Below are 19,756 nucleotides of genomic sequence, written 5' to 3' on the forward strand. Positions count from 1 at the left end.
CTATTTCAGGGGAAGGTTGGGGTCTGGTGGGAAGGTGTGAGGGGAGAGGGGTGGGGGAACATAGCCAGCTGGGTTAGACAAGACATTTCTGGTTTAAAATGTGCCGTGTCTCCTTGGGCATGTAGACAGTCTTTTTCCGCATTAGCCGTCTGAGGGAGCAGGTAGACGAGGGATGTTCCACATTCTCAGACCTTGCTTCCCTTCCTAGAGCCAGTGAAGTGCCAGAGCAGTTCTGGAGCCTCAAAAGCCATGCTCAGCTGCAGTCGCTCGGGCAAGAAGGATACCTGTGCCCTGACCTGCCCCTCCCGCGCCCGGTTCTTACCAGGTATAGGGAGGGTGGGGCTTTGGGGAGAAGGGAGGGGAGACTGGCTGTTCGACAGTTCCTCTGTTCCCAGGGACAACTCCGACCACTGGGGGTTGAGGGGCGGGTCAGAGCTGTGATAGTCCCCTTCTCTCAGAGTCAGAGAACGGATTCACAGTGAGCTGCGGTACCCCGAGCCCTAAAGCTGCTGCAGGTCGAGCCATTCACCCGGGCAACAGCACCATCTCCAACTCCTGCCATGGTGAGCATCTACCCAGAAGCCCTCCCACTTCCTGGCCTGCCTTCCCTCTATTTCCTGTGTTACTCTGGCTTCGAAGCCTAGCTCCTTAGCCCTTCCATCAATGCCCTTGGCGTTCATGATCCTGCTTCAGCTAAACCTCATGGCTCAGCTTGCAGCCGCCCTCCCACAGCAGCCTCCCTAGCCCTGGCTGTGCTAACTTCTCTCACCCCTCTAGAGGCTGCAGTGCTGCCAGTCAAGCAGAGGGCCTCCTTCAAGATCAAGGACACCAAATGTCGTCTGCATCTGCGAAACAAAGGCAAAGCGGAGGAGGCCAGCGGCAGAACCCCGGGGCCAGGTCTGAACCTTCCTCCCATGGCTTCCACCAAATCATACCCCCCCCATCTCTTGGCCCCTCTGTCAGTGATTCATTCACCTGTGCCCTGAGCTGTGGGCAGAAATGGGAGAGGCCCAGGAGAGGTTGGAGCCCTGAGAGGTGGGCTCAGGGCTGACTGGAGTGGACGGAGGAATGAGAGCCAGGAGGGAGAATTCTGTCTACAGTAGGAGCTACAGTTTGGGGCTGACAAGGCCTCTGTTTCTAGGTGGTGCCTCCTGCTCTGACTGCCAGGTCACCTTTATCCATCTTAAGTGTGACTCTTCTCGGAAGGGCAAGGGCAGACGGGCCCGGACCCCTCCAGGCAAGGAGGTTACCCGACTCACCCTGGAATTAGAAGCTGAGGTCAGAGCAGAAGAAACGACAGGTAGGCCAAGGGACATTGTTGGGTGGAGGGCCAAAGAGGAGGGGACACAGCCTGGATCCAAGAGAGAGAGAAAAGCCAAGGGGAGGGAGCATCTGAACTCTGAGCCTGTGTAACAGGAAGTAGCAAGCTCCAGGGCTGCCCTGTCCGCTGCCCTCTGCTCTGAGCGCTCTTTCCTCGTCCATCCGTCCATCCATCCATCACTAGCTGGCTGTGGGCTGACTTGCCTCCGACAGCGGATGGAACGAAGGCTGAAAGGGTCCCTGAAGATGCTCAGAAAGTCCATCAACCAGGACCGGTTCCTGCTGCGTCTGGCCGGCCTTGACTATGAGCTAGCCCACAAGCCAGGCCTGGCAGCTGGGGACCGAGCAGAGCTAGTGGAGGTCTGCCGACCCGGGCAGCACCGAGCAGGCACCAAGTGTGGTAAGGGAGCTGGCTGGGAGGCAAGGGGGTGGGAGTGGGGAAGCCCAGCTTGGCCCTGGCTCAGAGCAGAGCAGGACCCCTTGCCTCAGGTGAAGCTCTCAAAACATGAGGTAGCAAAGACCCTGTCCACGGGCCTCCTTTTCCCAGTCCTAGGCTGAAATCTAGGGTACCAGGCAGGGCCAGCAGTTCTCCTGCACACAGACTTGACGTCCCTATCTCTCCAAGCAGGATTCCGCTCGTTCCCTAATAGATCTCCCATGTCCAGAGGAGCGGGAAGGGGGGTCTTAGGCCTGGGTGGTGGGAGATGGGGGGTGGCTAGCGCGGCCGACTCTCCCTCAGTCAGCTGCCCGCAGGGAACGTATTACCACGGCCAGACGGAGCAGTGTGTGCCATGCCCAGCGGGCACCTTCCAGGAGAGGGAAGGGCAGCTCTCCTGCGACCTTTGCCCTGGGAGTGATGCCCACGGGCCTCTTGGAGCCACCAACGTCACCACGTGTGCAGGTGCCAGGGGAACAAACAACACAGAATGGGCGAGGGTGGGCACTGGGATGCCCATGGGCATGGGATTTCCCAAAGGGCAGGCCCAGGCTCCAGGCCAGTGTCCTAGTTGATGTCCTGTTTGTAAGCCTCTGCTCCCTAGGACTGGGTGATCCCATGGAGTGAGTCAGGGTCAACCCCATCAGAGCTGGGACCTTGCTTCACTGCAGGTCAGTGCCCACCTGGTCAACACTCAGGGGATGGATTTAAGCCCTGCCAGCCCTGCCCACGTGGCACCTATCAGCCCGAAGCAGGACGAACCCTGTGCTTCCCCTGTGGCGGAGGCCTCACTACCAAGCACGAGGGGGCAGTCTCCTTCCAGGACTGTGACACCAAAGGTGAGCAGGTTATATTTACTCCCGAGGGCCTCCCTGTCCCCAGCTGCCCTCCACAAATCTCCAAACCCCTCTGCAGGCCTGCGTCTGTTATCCGACCTTCTAACCCCCAAAAGGGGAGACCCAGCTGCCTGCCTAACTACTCCGTCTTGTTCTCAGAGCCAGCCCTGGGGATACAAAGCGACTAACCACCCCGACACCCCGTCCAGATTGGGTGGCCATTCCCTTCCGTCCCCTAATGGGCTCCTATATCAGACTGACACTGCTCATGGCCTGCAGGAAGAGGAGGGTGCTGTAGCCAGCCACTCTGGAAAGTCTCTTCCCTGGCCTTAGACCATGGCTGGGAATGGTAGGGACCCTAAGAAACTTGCGAGTCTTTGATGTCAGGATTCTCTGTGACAAATGCCTGCCTCTCTGTGGCCCAGATGCCTACTTTCCTACCATCTCAGCTTCTGCCCTCTCCCCTCTGGCCTGCAGTCCAGTGCTCCCCGGGCCACTACTACAACACTAGCATCCATCGCTGTATCCGCTGTGCTGTGGGCTCCTACCAGCCAGACTTCCGCCAGAACTTCTGCACCCGCTGCCCAGGAAATACAAGCACGGACTTCGATGGCTCTACCAGTGTGGCCCAGTGCAAGAGTACGCGGCCAGCGAGGCTGTGGGAAGTGGGGAGAGATCTTGGAACCATGTGCATGGAAAGGGGGGTGGTGGTAAAGCAGCAGAAGCAGGGTTGATGAGTGGGTGGGCCGCGGCCAGCTGTCAGGGTGAGGCCGGTAGCATCTTTTTAGATACCGGATGGGCAAGGAGGAGGGTGGACCCAGAACCCCGAAGAGCATGGTCCACCATCCGCATCCATCCTCCACCTTCCAGCTCTTCAGCCTGCTCAGCGTGGCTCCCCACTGACTCTCATCTCTCTCTTGCTCTCCCCACTGGGCTATGGCTGCAGATAGGCAGTGTGGCGGGGAGCTGGGTGAGTTCACTGGCTACATCGAGTCTCCCAACTACCCGGGTAACTACCCAGCTGGTGTGGAGTGCATCTGGAACATCAACCCCCCACCCAAGCGCAAGATCCTCATTGTGGTCCCTGAAATCTTCCTGCCGTCCGAGGACGAGTGTGGGGACGTCCTGGTCATGAGAAAGAACTGTGGGTGACTGCAGAGCTGGCTCGGGCATGGGCGGTTGGAATCTGGTTGGGAACCAATGAGAGCAAATAGGATAGGAGCCTTGGGGGACAGAAGCTAGCAGAGGACATGTGGGGCAGGTTTGGTGGGCTGCAGTGAAGAAGCCAGTCCTGGGGCTGGTTTGCCAGTGCTGCTGCCTGTCTAACCCTAGCCTCTCTGCTGTTCTCATCCTGTAAATGTCAATTTTAACACACATGTGGTTGTGCAGTAGTCAGCCTTGATGGTGGAAGTGGGTGTGCAGCCAGCTGTGTGTTTGTGGGGCGGGGGGAGCCTCTGTCAGAATGGCTCACAGCCTTACTACTCTTCTGACCTAATGTTTGCCTTGCCAGCCTCCCCATCCTCCATCACCACGTATGAGACCTGCCAGACATACGAGCGGCCCATCGCCTTCACCGCCCGGTCCAGGAAACTCTGGATCAACTTCAAGACCAGCGAGGCCAACAGCGCGCGTGGTTTTCAGATTCCCTATGTAACCTACGATGGTGAGCAAGGACAGGAGAGGTGGCGAGGTGGGCGGGACTTGCGAGGGAACCAGGAGACCACAGTTCCCAGCTCAGTCCCCAACCTTGTTGGCTTCACAGAGGACTATGAGCAGCTGGTGGAAGATATAGTGCGGGATGGCCGGCTGTACGCCTCTGAGAACCACCAGGAGATCCTAAAGGCAAGTGATATCACTGCGGTGCTGGCGTAAACGGGCGAGCACCAGTGTGCAGGCAAAGCACTAAGTATAGCATGCCTTGCCCCTGGCTCTGTGAGGTATGCACTTTCTTCATCCCCAGCTCACAGAGCCAGTGTCAGCATGCTGCATCACCCTGAGGGGAGGGCAGGAGATGCCCGTCCATCGAGAGACGCAGAGAAGGTAAACTGCACAATGATGTGTTGTTTACTTCTTGGAGACAGAGTCTTTTTTTTTTTTTTTTCTTTTTTTTTTCGGGGCTGGGGACCGAACCCAGGGCCTTGCGCTCGATAGACAAGCGCTCTACCACTGAGCTAAATCCCCAACCCCTTGGAGACGGAGTCTTAAGAGTCCAGGCTGGCCTTGAACTCCAGGTTCCCCTGCTTCCAGCTAAGTGCCAGGTGGGATCACGGGCCCAGAGGAAAAGAAATATTTCTAACGTGGAGGAACAAACACTACCGTGGGTCTGTGGGTCTCGCCTGCCGTGGTGTTACTTACCTTTGATCCCAGCACTCAGGAGGCATAGGTGGATGGGTCTCCAAGTGTAAGGCCAGCCTGGTCTACCTGTGGAGTTCTAGGACAGCCAGGGCTGTACACTAAGACCCTTCAACTGTTATTTTTTACTTTGCTATTTTTAATGATAGCTATTTGTATGACTGTGTATATGTGAGCACAGAGGGGTCAGAGGGGTCAGGTCCCCCTGGGGATGGCGTTGAACCCATGTGAGCCACCTAGTATGGCTGCTGGGAACTAAACCCACATCTTTGCAAGGACAGTATATGCTCTTAACCTCTGAGCTGGCTCTCCAGCCCCAAGCCATTATTTCAAACCAAGTGTCGCTGGGTGTGAAGGTGCACACATGTGGCCCCGACTATTCAGGAGCTGAAGCAGAAGGATCACTTGAGCCCAAGGATTAAGAAAACAGCCTGAGGGGTTGGGGATTTAGCTCAGTGGTAGAGCGCTTGCCTAGCAAGTGCAAGGCCCTGGGTTCAGTCCCCAGCTCCAAAAAAAAAGAAAAGAAAAGAAAAGAAAAGAAAACAGCCTGGGCAACACGCTGGACTCCATCTCAAACAGCAAGTCAAATGCCCTGTGCAACTGTATTTCACAAAGCGGTGCGAACACACTGGAGCTGGGGCTACACACCCTTGATCGCAGTACTCAGGAGGCAGAGACAGGAGGATCTCTGAGAGTTCTAGGTCCAGCCCTGGCCACACAGTGGGACTCTGTCTCAAAACAAGGACAATATAGTACAATTGTCTTAGTTAGAGTGGAGTTAAGAGGCCGGAAGCCCCAACTATCTTGGAAGTCTTAGTGTGCAACCTAGAAACCAGGACTGTATTGCTGGGTCTCTGAGGGCATGGGGTTGTGTGTACGTGTGTGTATGTAGAGGTCAGGGGACAACTTGGAGGGGTTGGTTCTTTCCTCCCATGCCATGGGTCTTGGGAATCAAACTGAGGTTGTCAGGCGTGGTGGTCGGGGCCTTTCCTGATACGTCATCTCGCCAGCCTAGAGAGGAGTTTTAAGGGGCAGTGCCTGGCACTATAGAGAGGCGGGCTGGAGACCTATGAAGGCAAGCTCTGAAAGGACCTGTCGGATGGCCAAGAAGTGGTCCAGGCCAGTGAGTACAGCAGTAGTGCAGTGTATTTAAGGTCCCCAAGACTGCCATCCTTCCACAAGGTGAGGAAGAGAAGAGGGAAGCAGGACACAAATGACACATAGCTAGCGTGCACACTAGGGACCTGGCTTTTACTGTGAGTGAGGAAAGAAATCAGGCCTGGAGTGTAATCCATGGCAGAGAAACGTTTGTCAGACACAAGGCCCTGGTGTGGCTCCTGGGGCTGACTTCTGTCCTCGCTATAAAGAGAATAAACTTATTGCAGACACAATAGCACCTGCCTGTGGGCTCGGCTCCTGAGGCAGCTCAAACACAAGGGTCACTGGAACCCAGAGGTTTAAGATTACCCCACCCAAGACAACAGCATCTCATCTCAGCAAATGGAAAGCAGAGAACAGAACATGTGTTTCAAACATAAAGTAGACTAATTAAACACCCCACTGTGGGTGTTGTGAGGAGAAAAATCTACAGTGGACCAAGGATAGAAACAAGGGCATCAAACCCAGGCCCAGTGGCTCACGCCTCTAATCCTCGTTATTCTTAAGGCTGAGGCAGGAGGATGGCATGTTGTAGGTCATTTGGAGCTACTAAGCAAGTTCAAGGCCACTTTGAGCAACTGAGTGAGACACTATCTCAAGTAACGAAAGTTCTGGGGACAGAGCTCACTACTAGACTTGCTATTACAGAGTGACGGACTAGAAGAGAACTCTATTACAGCAATACTAGAATTGCTAACAGCAGAACTGCCCAGGGCTGGAGAGCCGGCTCAGCAGTTAACAACATTTGTCACTTCTTGCAGAGGCACACAGTGGTTCATAGCCATCCATAACTCCAGTTCCTGGGACTCTGACACGCTTCTGACCTCCTCAAGCACCAGGCATGCATGGGGTGCACACACACAGGTGACATACACATAAACTAAGTAAATCTAGGAGAAGAAAGAACACTAGCCTAGTGTGTATGAGGGCCTCAGCCCCACCCTTAGCATCACATAAAACAAAGGAAAGGAACAGACCCACCATTGGAACAGCCCAGGCAAGAGATTACGGTGGCTTCCCTCCGTGTGACAGCTGTGGGGATGGCAAGCTGGTCAGATGCTGGGCATACACTGAAGGGAGAGTCAACAGTTGGCTGTAGCTCTGAGGAAATGGTCAGGGCCGGGCCTTAGCAGTGGAGGACTAGGCCTGTGTCACTACCTGGGCTGCAGGGTTCTGGGGCGCCGGCGGTAGGGACAGGAGGCCAGGGCTCACCTCTGGGCATGCTCGGTGGGAGCCGCTGTTGGACAGGAGGAGGTCTGCTGAGTATTTCCCTTTTCCACATGCCACCCAAGCTGACAACTGCCACCTGCCATCTTCTGCAGGATAAGAAGCTTATCAAGGCCTTCTTTGAGGTCCTGGCCCACCCCCAAAACTACTTCAAGTACACAGAGAAACACAAGGAGATGCTGCCAAAGTCCTTCATCAAGTTACTGCGCTCCAAGGTCTCCAGCTTCCTGAGGCCTTACAAATAGTGCCTGTGGGCTCCGAGACCCGGGTTTCAGAGCTCCCACCTCCCTGGCCCTCAGAGCTGGCACCCCGACCTCAGACAACAAACTGTCTTCTCCTCTTGGAGGAGCGATACCACGACACCAGGCACTCTCCCCTTCTGTCTTTCTAGTTACCTTGCCTTCCTTCTGTCTCTCTCCTGGAAAAGTCATTCAGTGCTGTCTGTTCCCCCCAGGGGTGAAGGAATAGACACCCTCTACCCCTCTGCCATTATACTGCGGTGCCTTGCTAGCCAGGAGCCAAAAGATTCCTCCCTCAGCAGCCTGTGATCCCCAGAGTGACTCTTCCCAGCCCAGAGTCCTGCCAAAGAAGCCTTTGACATGGCAGGTTTATCCCGACTGGGCTGCTGGGGCACACACTTTGAGCCCTGGGGTGCCCACACAGTTGGTGTCCTCATCTGTGGAGCTCCTTGCTCTGACTGGGGCTGACTCCGTAGGGTTTACAAGTTTCCATATTGCTGGGCTGGCAAACCCCTGCCAGGGAAGGGAGAACAGCAGGCAGGGGCCCCAGACATACAAAGCTCTCAGATAGCTCTGCAGGACAGAAAGCAGCTTTTCAAAACATTGCCCAAAACAAAGGAAAGAAAATGTATTGCCTAAAGGAGCTCCCTGCAGAACAAGTGGAAGCCAGCCTCAAACACTAACCCTTTCCTTGCCAGCCCTCTGTGCCAGCTGTGCCCTCACCCTACCTAAGGGCTCCCTGGGGAGCCTGTTAAGTGCTGTCCCTAGAGAAACCTGGCTGTTGGCTCTCCGGGTCTGGACCTTGCTCCACGGTTGTTTTTCCCTTGTAGCCCCAGGTGGCTTGTGGGCTCCAGCAAAGAGGATGGGCTCTGCAGTCAGCCTGGAGCTGCCTACCTCTAGCTTCAGGCTGTGGGCAGCAGGAGGAGTGAGTGAGTGCCCTTGGCAAGCTGCCTGCCCACCCTCTCCACATCTGAGAAGTGCAATCATTTTGAGTCTTTCTGTGTTGTCTAGAGGGAGGGGTTTTTTGTTTGTTTCTTTTTCCTCTTAGCTTAGCCCTATTTATAGCTGCCCAGGAGGGCTGTGTTGGGAGTGGAGGAACAGCAGTCTGACTGTCAGCAGCCTTAAGAGCCAGAGCATCTCATCTGTCTCTGTCCTAGCTGAGGCCGCCCAGAACTTCAGAGCCCTCGGCTGTGCAAGCCCTCAGAGGCGCCCAAGGCACCGGAGACCAGCTCCGTAAAGTGATGGGGCGGGAGGAAGAGGCTTCCTGCCTGAGCCAATGCTGCCTTCCTTGTGTCTGTCTCTGTGGATTCGTGGTCACAGATGCAGATGGACTGGTCAGGAATCTCCTGCGAGTAGGGACAACCTGTCTTCCTGCTTCATGCTCTCTCCTGACATACCATGGAAGAGCATCAGGATGGCCAGCGAAAGCTCCCAGGACATCCAGAGGCTGGAGCAGCCTCAACTTGGATAGTTAGCCATGTATGAAGCTGGTGAAGGAACAAGAAGCAGACATGTGCCTGACACTGGCTGCCTGCCTCCTGGAGCTGACTCAAGCCTGTTTCGACTACTGTTTCAAAAGGAAGAAAGGCGTCTGTGCCCGGGCCCAGGCTCTACCCATGCTCTACCCTTAACCCAGTTGCTGCCTGTAAAGTCTCCCAATTGTTCCTTCTCCTTCCCCTGAGGCTGGAGTCCTGGACAGCCACCGTGAGTCCTCAGGTCCAACTCTAGGTAACTGCCAAGAGTTTCAACTACCAAAAAGTCTGATCCTCACACACACAGCAAACAAGGCCAGCTTCCGGGACACATTAGCCAACATGGTCAGGGTGGGGTGGGGGTCAGAGGCTATTGTAAAGCTGTTAAATGGCTTCATACAAAGGGGTGACTGGGCATTTAGAGGGATGTCTGTGCTTCCCCAGAAGCGCTCCAGAACAGCCTGGATCAACTCTGATCGTCCTAATAGGAGCATGGATAACTGCAGATCCTCTCTCCCTGCCATTCTGCCCAGCTCCTGGAAAGCCACACCGTGACAGTGCCTCCCAATGTGTGCCTTTAGGGTGTAGCTTCTCTGCATTCCCGTCACACATCACACATGCACAGACATTTCCTCTAATCATTTACTCTATGGCTGATGGAGTGGCGCATGAGATCCACCATACGGAGAGAGCAGCCACTAGACTTAGCTGGTTAATGGAGAGAGCAGCCACTAGACTTAGCTGGTTAATGGAGAGAGCAGCCACTAGACTTAGCTGATGTCAAGGAGGATGGAGGAGATCAAGCGAGCACTTGAGCTGTCAACCGAGTTGGCAGTTAGGAATCCAGGCAGAGCTACAGAGGATCCTGGCCCTGAGGCACCAACCGAGTTGGCAGTTAGGAATCCAGGCAGAGCTTACAGAGGATCCTGGCCCTGAGGCACCAACTCTCGGGGCTCAGTGGACTGAATGAGGAGTTAGGAACTCAGGGACTTTCTAGGACTGCACAGGTAGAACGAAAGAGGTTTCCAGGAGGAAGTGGGAGGCTGGGGAGACGGTGTGAACAGGAACCCTTCGTGACCTGACCCAGAAGCTTCTCTGTGAGCTCTGGTGCTTTTGGGGTCACATAACTGTGGCACCTCATCCATCCTAGCACGAGACCTGCCCTGAACTGAGTCCCAGTGTGGGAATCCACTTCCACAAGCGAGTGACCGTCAAGCAGGCACCTCGACGCCTCTTTAGCCCTCTGCCTCTATTTGTGTCGTCAGGCCTGAGGTAACAGGAGAGGTCCGACCAGAGCCTGGACTTTAGCTGCCCACCCTATGCCTACGGTGACCCTTTGAGGACTGCCATCGGGCCTCCCTCTGCTCATTTCCCCGGGAGGTGGAGAGGACAGGTTTATTGCTTCAAGTTCAGTGGTACGGTCTGGGCTCTGGCTCCTATGAGTCTTTGTGAATCTGTGAAGGGTTCTCCATGTGCATGTCTGAGGTGACTCTTAAATGGATTAGGAAGTCGTATCTCGTGTGTAAGAGAAAGCTATCGCACATTTAAGGGTCTGTGTTTGCTCCTGAGCTTCAAGGCAGGAGAGCAGAGCATGTTACCCCACCTGGTTCCTTTCTTAAGCAGACATCACGAAGGAAACCTTGACATTGGACCTGTCTCAAAGCTGGCACACTCTGTCTTTCTGCCATTATTTCGTTCGACTAGGAATCCTTTGAGAGCTAGAAGGACTAGAAGCCCAGTTCTGCGATCAGCTTCCTGAGACAAACAAGCTCAAAACTTTGTTCTATGTAAGTTGGAACTTTCAGAGAATAATTATCACGTGGATGGCTTTTTTTTAATGCAAAAGAAAAAGATCTCAAAATACTGTATTTATATCTGCCTTCTACCGCCTCCCACACAGCGAGCATCTCAGCCAACAACAGACAGCAGCAATGTGGTACACAGAGTATTTTGCACTTGGGGGAAAAATATGTATCTGAACTTGTAAAAAGGAATGTTTGGATTTTGTATTGTCTTTTTTATATTATTAAAATACTAAATGAAACTCCGAGGTCTAGCCTACATCTTTTCCTCTACCTCAACGGCTTATCCTACATATAGCTGGGGGCAGGGGGTGTTAAAGACTCAAAAAGTGTCTTCTCACTGCCAGACAAGACTGGCTCCCTCCTCCCACAGTTTATCTTATTCCTAATGATTTTAATATCTGGAAATTCTTGTCCCTGTCTAGCTTTAAAAGCATCATCAAGAACTTCCCTTTGCTGAGTATGGCAGCTTAGGTCTTCAATCCCAGTATTCAGGAAGCAGAAGCAGGAGGATCTCTTTAAGGTTGAGACCAGCCTGATCCTGATCTATACCGTTTCAGGTCAGCCAGGGATATATAATGAAAACCTGTCTCAAAAAAAAGGGGGAGGGTGGGTGGGTTGGGTGGATATTTAAAGTATTGTTCTCCTGGGGCTGGAGTGACGGCTCAGCAGTTAAGACCACTTGCTGCTCTTCGTAGGACCTGAGTTCAGTTCCCAGCACCCACATAAGGAGGCTTTTTACTACCTAAAATTTCAACTCCAGGGCGGCTAATGTCTCTCCGTGCATGCGCACACACACACACATTCACACACATACTCATCAAACACAAAAGCAAAACAATAAAAATAAATGTTTGCAGTATGATTCCTCTTAACCACAGTAAAATCTGTAGAGGCTGGGCAGGATATAAGTGGCTCAGACATATTCGTAGTTCGGGGTCCCATTCCACCAGGCGGTGGTGGCTCACGCCTTTAATCCCAGTGCTTGGGAGTCAGAGACCGGTAGACTTCTGTGAGTTCAAGGCCAGCCTGGTCTACAGAGTGAGTTCCCAAACAGCCAGAGCTACACAGAGAAACCCTGTCTTAAAAACTAAAGTCAAGGGGCTGGGGATTTAGCTCAGTGGTAGAGCGCTTACCTAGGAAGCACAAGGCCCTGGGTTCGGTCCCCAGCTCCAAAAAAAGACCCCCCCCAAAAAAAAAAACTAAAGTCAACCAACCAAACAAACAGAAGGGGACCCATTCCTAGCACTTTTGACAGCTCTTTCAATGGAACATGGTCTTGGACACCAAAGTTCTGAAACGCAGGATGGGTCAGCAACTACCACTGTCACCACACTGCCTATGGGCCATGGCAAGCGGTCCCCAACCGTTATACATGACAGCCTCAGGTCAGGATAGATGGATGGATAGATAGATAGATAGATAGATAGATAGATAGATAGATAGATAGATAGATAGATGGATCGCCACCTCTAGTGTGACTTGAGGGACAGGGGAAATGGCTGCTGAAGCAGTCATTTGGGTTGGCCCAGCAGAATCTTGAGCTTTCTCCTTAACATGTCACGAAGCTAGGTGGGGCCACGCCACCATCACTGAACTGCTCTTTTGTGCCAAGCAAGGCAGTGCTGCTGTCTTTGCCTGACGACAGTAGCCGCCACGCTCAGAGTTCACGCGAGTGACTTTGTAATTCTACCTGACTGTCCAAACAGATTTCTCAACAAGGGGGAGGATCTGTTCCACTGGTGGCTAGAGGAGTCAGCGCACTAGCATTCTATCGTATGTGCGCTGACTTCCTGTGAGTGTGACTTGGTGTGGTAGAAGGTTACATTTCTAGAACCGAAGGACGAGAGCCAGAGCCAAGGTCGCTGCACCACAGCAGCCGAGAGCCGTCCTCTGACAGCGTCCTCTCTGACCTTTACTCACTCTCACTCGTAGCGCTCTGCCTAGTGTGCACAGGGCCTTGAATCTGGCTCCCGATATCAAAAGAATAAAATCCCACTCCACAACAGCTTCCCTCCCGGCCAATGCTTCGGACCTGAGATGTCTTAGAACCACTGCTTTGGCTGGGAATAGGGACACCTTTGATCTGAGCACTTGGGGAGGGTGAGGCAGGCAGATCTGTGAGCTGGAGGCTAGCCTGATCTACCTAGACGAAGGTACAGGCCAGCTGAGGCTACTTAGCGAGATGCCAACTTTCATCTCTTACTTAAGACAAACGCTTTCTGAGTTTTTGTTAAATGTGTGACGAAGAGGAGGACATGGAACGGCAAGTACCATCTGCAAAGAAGAGATGCGTGTCCGTGTCATAGAAGTTGGCGGAGCTGAGCAGACATAAATATTCCTTCTGAATCCTACTCTTTTAAACTCACCAGGTAACTGAAAGGGATCCTGAATTTCTTCATTGAGTAGGTGAGTGCATTTGTGAGCATGCATGCATGTGCAAGCTGTGTGTGTGTGTCTGTGTGTGTGTGTGTGTGTGTGTGTGTGTGTGTGTGTGTGCACGCTACCTTGTGCCTTTGTGGTTTTGAGGACGACGGGGGGAGTGGGGGGAGAGGGGGCAGGTTCTCTCTTTCCACCTTGTTTTGTTGGTTCCAAGGTTTATCAGGCTGGCCTTATAGGCCATCGAGTCTGGCTTTCTTGCCACATTTCTAACCAGTAATCCAAACTGTGAAACCCTGGAAAGGTCCTGTGTCTGTTGTGCTCAGACAGCAAGGCTGGGGATATACTAGGGCACCAGGTAGAAATCCCAGTACCACTCCGAGACCTCAGGATTAACAGGCGCGTGCCAAGGCTCCTCCCCCTTCATCTACTTATTTCTAGCTGGAAGCTCATTTTCCCTCAAGTTTCTGAGAATATCATAAATCGCAATTCCTCCCTGCTTGGAGGAGAGATGATAAAAGAACTTTTACAGTTTGGGTGCCAGGTATGAAGCTGAGGCAAGAGGGATCACAAGTTCAAGTCCACCTTGAGATAGGTAGTTTGAGTCCGGGGGGAAAAAAGAGAGACAAAACTATGGAAAAACAGAGAAGAAAAGGGGGCACTTGATTTTGTTCTTCACACTGCTACCCTAATCAAGGGGAGCAGTTGGTTTGGGGGGTGCTGATGTTGGAATGAGTGAGCGCCCAAGAACCTGAGAAGACACTCAGGGTGCAGTCCCTCAGGGGTCCGACCATCAGAATGTTATTTCTCAGGGAAGGCAATACTGCAAGATTATTCCTCAGCAAGCGCTGAGGGAACCTTCCTTCAGGGAGGATCATCCCTCTGGGTGACCAGTCCAGCAGAGGGGAGCCTCAGGGCCCTTCAGGAGACAGGAAGGATGCACCAACCCTCATAAACAGTCACGTTCCCCAGGGCACTGTGCCCCAGTACATGGGACAAGGCCAGTACTGCAGGGAGGATTGTTCCGCAGGAAGGACTGTCAGGGCGCCATCCTTCATGACGCTGTCCCTCCCCCACCCCACCTCACCCCTCGGGTATCTTCCCACAAAGTGCAGGAAGGACTGACCCTCGGAGTGCAGTACTTGCGGAAGGACCATCCCGCCCACAGGGAGGACCGTTCCTCTGTCCCTCTGTCCCTCAATCCCCCAGGGTGCTGAGCCCCTTCACCTTCTGTCAGAGCGCGGAGAGATGAGTCCCTCAGGGCGAAGTCCCAGGGGGAGGACCGTCCAGCAGAGATGGCTGCCAGGGCGCCATCCCTCGGGACGCCGTTGCACAGAGCGCGGGGAGAACCGTCCCTCGGAGTCCCATCCCCTCCAGGCTCCTCTTCACCGTCTGTTGCAGTCACCACCTAGCGATATCTGCAATGGCTTCCTCCAGAGCAGCCAGCCGCGGAGCGACTCCCCGTTGCTAGGGCGACCGCGGCTTCCACCCGGCGTCATGACGTCATCACGCCCTCCCCCGGCGCCGGGGCTGGCGAGGCCGCGTCACCCGGCGGCCAGCAGTGAGAAGAGCGGGGCGGAGCTAGCTCCGAGGCTCGCCCGAGGAGACTCGGCGGCCTGGGCTCCGGGGCCCGGGAACCGGGATAAGCAGGCCGGCCGCCGCGGCGGAGGGGGGCGGGCTGGAGCGTGGCCCCGCGCTGGTCATCCGGGTTCCGGGGCCCGGCGGAGGCCGTGCCGGGAGCGAGAGGGAAGTGCGGCCGCCCTGGAACCTGGATATCGCGCGAGGCAAGCCGCGCGCGGGCGGGCGGGCTATGGCGCAGGCGGGTTGCGGGGCCGGCGCTGGTGGCAGGGCCCGGTGCATGGCGGTCTGTCGGCGGAGTCGCCCTCGGGGGCTGTCAGGTTGGTGGCCGCGGGAAGAGTGGGTCCACCGTGCCCCGAGGCGGGAGGCCGGGCGGACGCGGGGCCCCGGGAAGGTCCCGAGCCCGTCGTGCCCACCCTCCTCGGTCCCTGGCCTGGCGGCTGGGCCTCCCTGGACGGCGGCCTGGCCCCACCCCCACCCAGGGTCCCTGCCCCTTTATTCCGCCCGGAGACTCCTCCCCCAGGACTCCCAAACCCCACCCCGTGACCGCGCCCGCCTCCTCCACTTTGACCCCATACACACACCTCATCCTCGGGACCCCAGACCTCACCAGGTGACCCCCTGATTCATTGAGTGCTAACCCCAGCCCTGCTTCTGGACCCACCAGTCTCAGTTCTGATACAATCATCACACGGCTTCCAAGATCCCCCTAGTCCCTAGTGACCCCTGATCTACCCTCTGTGGACACCCTTTTAGTCCTCTCCTGGCTACTGCAAGCCAGACTCGAGCCGTTTCCCACCTACTCATCCACATACCTCGTCCTGTAACACCACGGTCATCTTCACCCTACTGACCTCCCTCTTTGACCACCCCCAGCCTCCAGTGTCAATCAACACATACATAACTTCCGCCACCATCGTGGCTCTGAAGTGTGTTTGGGAATGAATTTGAAGTATCAGTTGAGGCACCGAAGGATTCTGGATTGAGTGTGTGGTTCACGTTCAGATTCTATCATGTTGGGCTTTGGGAACCTTGGCAAAGGTCCTTTCCTTAGGCCAGGCTTGAGTTTCTGATCAAAATTGTGATGAGATTAAGTTTGGTGATCCCACATGTTTCTTCTTATTAAAGTTCTGCAATTCTTTTTTTTTTTTAAGAATTATTTATTTACTTTATATGAGTACACTGCAACTGTCTTCAGACACACCAGAAGAGGGCATCAGATCCCATGACAGATGGTCGTGAGCCACCATGTGGTTGCTGGGAATTGAACTCAGGACCTCTGGGAGAGCGGTGCTCTTAACCGCTGAGCCATCTCTCCAGCCTAAAGTTATGCAATTCTTAGTCAAGACAAAAATAGCGAACTTTTTTGTACCCTGCCCCAGAAATGCAGTCCTTGTAACCTCACCCCGGAGGTGGGGTGGGGGTGTCCACTTGCTTTACTGAACGGTTTTTCTTCATTCTTGTGACCCAACGCTCGATTAACACCCGTCCCCCTTGTTTGGGCTCTTATCAGTTTGTAAAACAGTGCGGCACAGAGCTTCTCACTGGGATGTTGACACCATAAGCTTGGCTCTTCAGCTGTGGAACTTTTGGCATAGCATTTAAAGCCCTCTGACCCCTTGGTCTCCACTGTGCCAAGTGAGGGGGATAAAATGCCTGAGGTAACACATGCAGAAACATTCAGGACCCTTGCTCCCCTACAGGAAACCTTTACGGTAGAGCTGTTGTTTTTAGTCAATGTCTGACTGTACTGGGTGCTGGGGACGCCACAGACACCAAGCACCTGACCCGTGCCAGTCACTACTTGCTGCCACCTTGGAATCCCATCTGCCTCTCACCTCTCTGACCTTTCATAGTTCATTGGTAAGATACCCCTGCCCCAGAAACTATTGTATGCCGAGCTTCACCTCTCACAGGCCCGAGGTATTAGTTCCTTCTGTCACTACTCCCTCCCTCCCTGCCTTTTCCTGAGAGTTGCTTTAAATAAAGGAATCTGGAATTCATACATTCGAATAGTCCCAGGAAACTCACCCACTCCATTGTCTCTCATAGCCTGACTTCCTGGTTTTCCAGATTTCTCTCTGGGGCCCTTGCTCCTTGCTTTCCAAGAATTCTTAAATTCAACATTAGCTCGTCTAATGACCCTCAAAGGCTTCTTCTCCTCTTTGTCCCGTGACTCAGTGACTTTTCTCATCCTGTTCGTGACCCTCGAACCCTTTGCCCCTTGTTTGGGAAGGGCATACCTTTTTAAAAAAAACCCTGAGGCTCCTGTAACAAAAGACAGATGAACAGGAGAAAAGCATCCGAGTTTATTTAGTATAACTTACTCGGTGGGAAACTTTCAGTTAAGGAGGCAAAGACCTGAAGATCAGATCCAGACATTTTTATTCTAGGCTTGGGAAGATGGAGACCACGTGGCCAGGAAGATGCAGTGAATAGGGGTGGGGTAACAACAACCCCCAAATGTTCATGCTCTTACCTATGACCTTAAAATAAGGGTGCTCCCCCCCCACATTGGGTACAGGAAGGCACATGAGGGTCTTATGACCTGCTTCAGAGGAGATGAGACCTCGGTTCTCACACCCTCGGATTGCTGTGTTTCAGGGTAGCATTCCTGAGCCCAGTTAACCCTAACAGCCGTCCTGCTAAACCATCACTCTACTACTAAACTATATTCTCAGCTCCTGTGTCTGAGCTTGGCTCAGGTGTGGGCCCTTGGAGTTCTGGGCTCTCACTCAGTGATGTCACTGACGTCACCTTCAGTCCATTCAGGGTGCATATGCCTGAGGAATCTACGTGCCCCTGTGCTATGGGGAACCTGATTTTTTTTTTTTCCAGCCTTTGTTCTAGCTCCTCCCCTAACTTTTGCCATCCCCAGCCACATCCTGTTCTCTGAGACCTCTAAATTAGCACTCCTAGTGACCTTGTCATTTGCCTAGCGTCTGAGAAATGAGTAGCTTCTGCCCTAGCATGGTCTCACCCTTCATACACCTGTATGCTGGCCATTCCAGGACCCCACTGTTGTGCCTACACTCCTGTCCAGATCCTGCCTCTTACCCCTTTCCTTTTCATCAAGAGAAATTGCTCTATCGCAGCACCCTGCTTCCTCCTTCCTTGCTCTTATCAGTAGACGTCCTCACCTCAGGGATCTTGACAGACTGACTGTTGTGTCTCTGTTTCGGGCCCGGCTCTGCTCTTACAGTGCCCGTGGCTTTGAGATTCTGAGACTCCTACTTTCCGTCCTATAGGAGAGGCACCCCTAAACCTCTGGTTTGTCCCGAGAACCGCGCTCCCCAGCAACATCTGACGGATTCAGATGCTAGAGAGTCTCTCTGTCTTTACATAGGAAGGAGAGAGCCCTTGGAAGGCCTTCAGAACCGACCTGGCTATGTCTCCCCAAACACACTCTCCTTCCTAGCCTCTTTCTGAAGCTGCTGCAGATCCTCTGAGGAGAGGGTGTGCTGTCACCTTCCCCTGGCACTGAAATTAGTCCTCTTGTTTTCTAAGCCCTTGGCTCCCCTCCCACTGGAAGCCGGAATGTGAGTAGCAGAGAAATATACCCCACTGTCTTCTGTAGGTCACCAATATCCCAGTGTTGGCTACACGGCCACAATGGGCCAAAGGCGAAATGGCAGGCTCCTGCAAGGTGGATTTCGGGAGGATCACACCCCCCAGGTTGCTTTTATCTTGCTTAGGACATAGTCTGCCTTCTGTGTCTACTTCTCCCCTCCCTATGACTTCCTTGAGAGCAGAGGCTGAATCCTTTCATCTTCTGACATCTTGATCCTCCCCTTCATTCTGCACCGAGTGGACCCAGAATCCCTCCTGTCTTTTGAAGGTAGTCAGCCATTGCTTCCTTCACCGAGGGGACTCTGAAACTCTGTGTCACCTGCTGGCAGATAGAACACATTCTGAGGCCGCTTCCTCCTCGCACAGCCCTCGTAAGCATGCTAGCAGGCCAGACGTTGAGGAACTGAGCCGCCTCCTTGTTTAGTCATGGTTCCCATGAGACAGTGGATAGAAATGCTGGGTTTGGGGTTGTTCACTTGGTTAAGTTGAGGAGACACTAGACTCCAGGCAAGATGGCTCTGCTGGTAATGAGCCCGATGACCCAAGTTTGAACCCCAGGGCCCATACTGCAGGAGAGAGCTGTCTCCTCCATGGTGTCCTCTGACAGCCACACGGACGCTAAGGCATGCTGGTGAGTGCAAGCATGCACACACACAGAATAGAGTTTTTAAAGGGTGTTAGTGGAAACAGCCAGGGACCGATGCGTATAGACTTGTTTTGAAGAAAATGGCTGTGTGAACTGCTTAGGTGAGAGCAGAGGACCGATCGCTAGTTGGCTGTTGGAAATCATTGGGGGGGTCGGCTTTTGCGTGTGTTGGAGAAATCTACATCAGGGGTGGGGGTGTGGTGGGAGGTTGGGGACCAGATGGATGACTACGTAAAGTTTCGCCCCGTTCCTCAGAAAACATTCCCAGTCAAATGAGCTTCTATGACTGAATCAGAACCCACCTAGGCTAAGCAGACTGTTTAGGCCTAACTTATATCTGGCCTCTCCTATTTGTGTGACATCAGAAGGCTACATTTAAAACTTCGTACTCTGCAGAAGCCTGTGCCTGCGGTCTGGGACTTGCATTGTCCTAGCAACTAGAACCTGTTGCCCTGGTGCTGCCCTCTCCCCAGCTCAGGGGTGGTTTCATGTGGGAAATAGCTGACTGCCTCAGGTGAGGCAGTGGGAGGGTTAGAGAGGCCAGGCTCAGCAAGGAGTTTCTCCTTCCGACATACTGGGAGATCCTGAAGGCATGGGTGCTTATTCATTCTTTCGCCCATCCATCCATCCATCCATCCACACATCCTGTATGTCTTGGTCAGTGTCTGCTATATGCAAAGCACTCTTTTAGTTGTTGGGATAGAAGACTATCCCCAAAAAAAAAAAAAAAAAAAAAAAAAA

General features: G+C 53.6%; 2 protein-coding genes and 1 long non-coding RNA gene across 8 annotated transcripts in view; 2 read left to right on the forward strand and 1 right to left on the reverse strand.

Annotated features, from left to right (window-relative positions):
• The window catches only part of Scube3 (signal peptide, CUB domain and EGF like domain containing 3), a 31,881-nt gene extending 20,791 nt beyond the window's left edge, over positions 1-11,090 (forward strand). Inside the window, exons 12-23 of one of the 4 annotated variants that reach the window (XM_087597064.1) lie at positions 209-325; positions 459-563; positions 778-897; positions 1,142-1,300; positions 1,505-1,720; positions 2,060-2,221; positions 2,428-2,595; positions 3,070-3,231; positions 3,539-3,736; positions 4,103-4,255; positions 4,355-4,434; positions 7,425-11,084. In XM_087597064.1, the coding sequence (XP_087453190.1) occupies positions 209-325; positions 459-563; positions 778-897; positions 1,142-1,300; positions 1,505-1,720; positions 2,060-2,221; positions 2,428-2,595; positions 3,070-3,231; positions 3,539-3,736; positions 4,103-4,255; positions 4,355-4,434; positions 7,425-7,574 (1,790 nt within the window). In that variant the 3' untranslated portion in view covers positions 7,575-11,084. 4 annotated transcript variants of the gene reach the window in all.
• The window catches only part of LOC108349039 (uncharacterized), a 30,827-nt gene extending 15,558 nt beyond the window's left edge, over positions 1-15,269 (reverse strand). For both annotated transcript variants that reach the window (XR_015645616.1, XR_015645617.1), the window contains exon 1: positions 14,449-15,269. This is a non-coding gene — a long non-coding RNA (uncharacterized LOC108349039). The remainder of the gene's footprint in view (positions 1-14,448) is intronic.
• Zfp523 (zinc finger protein 523) overlaps positions 14,782-19,756 on the forward strand; it is a 31,432-nt gene continuing 26,457 nt past the window's right edge. The window contains exon 1 of one of the 2 annotated variants that reach the window (NM_001434633.1): positions 14,782-15,119. The gene's annotated coding sequence lies outside the window, so the exon portion shown is untranslated. The remainder of the gene's footprint in view (positions 15,120-19,756) is intronic. The other variant, NM_001434634.1, reaches the window with a different exon arrangement.

This window comes from Rattus norvegicus, chromosome 20 (assembly GCF_021556685.1).
Source record: "Rattus norvegicus strain SHRSP/BbbUtx chromosome 20, alternate assembly SHRSP_T2T, whole genome shotgun sequence".
NCBI lineage: Eukaryota > Metazoa > Chordata > Mammalia > Rodentia > Muridae > Rattus > Rattus norvegicus.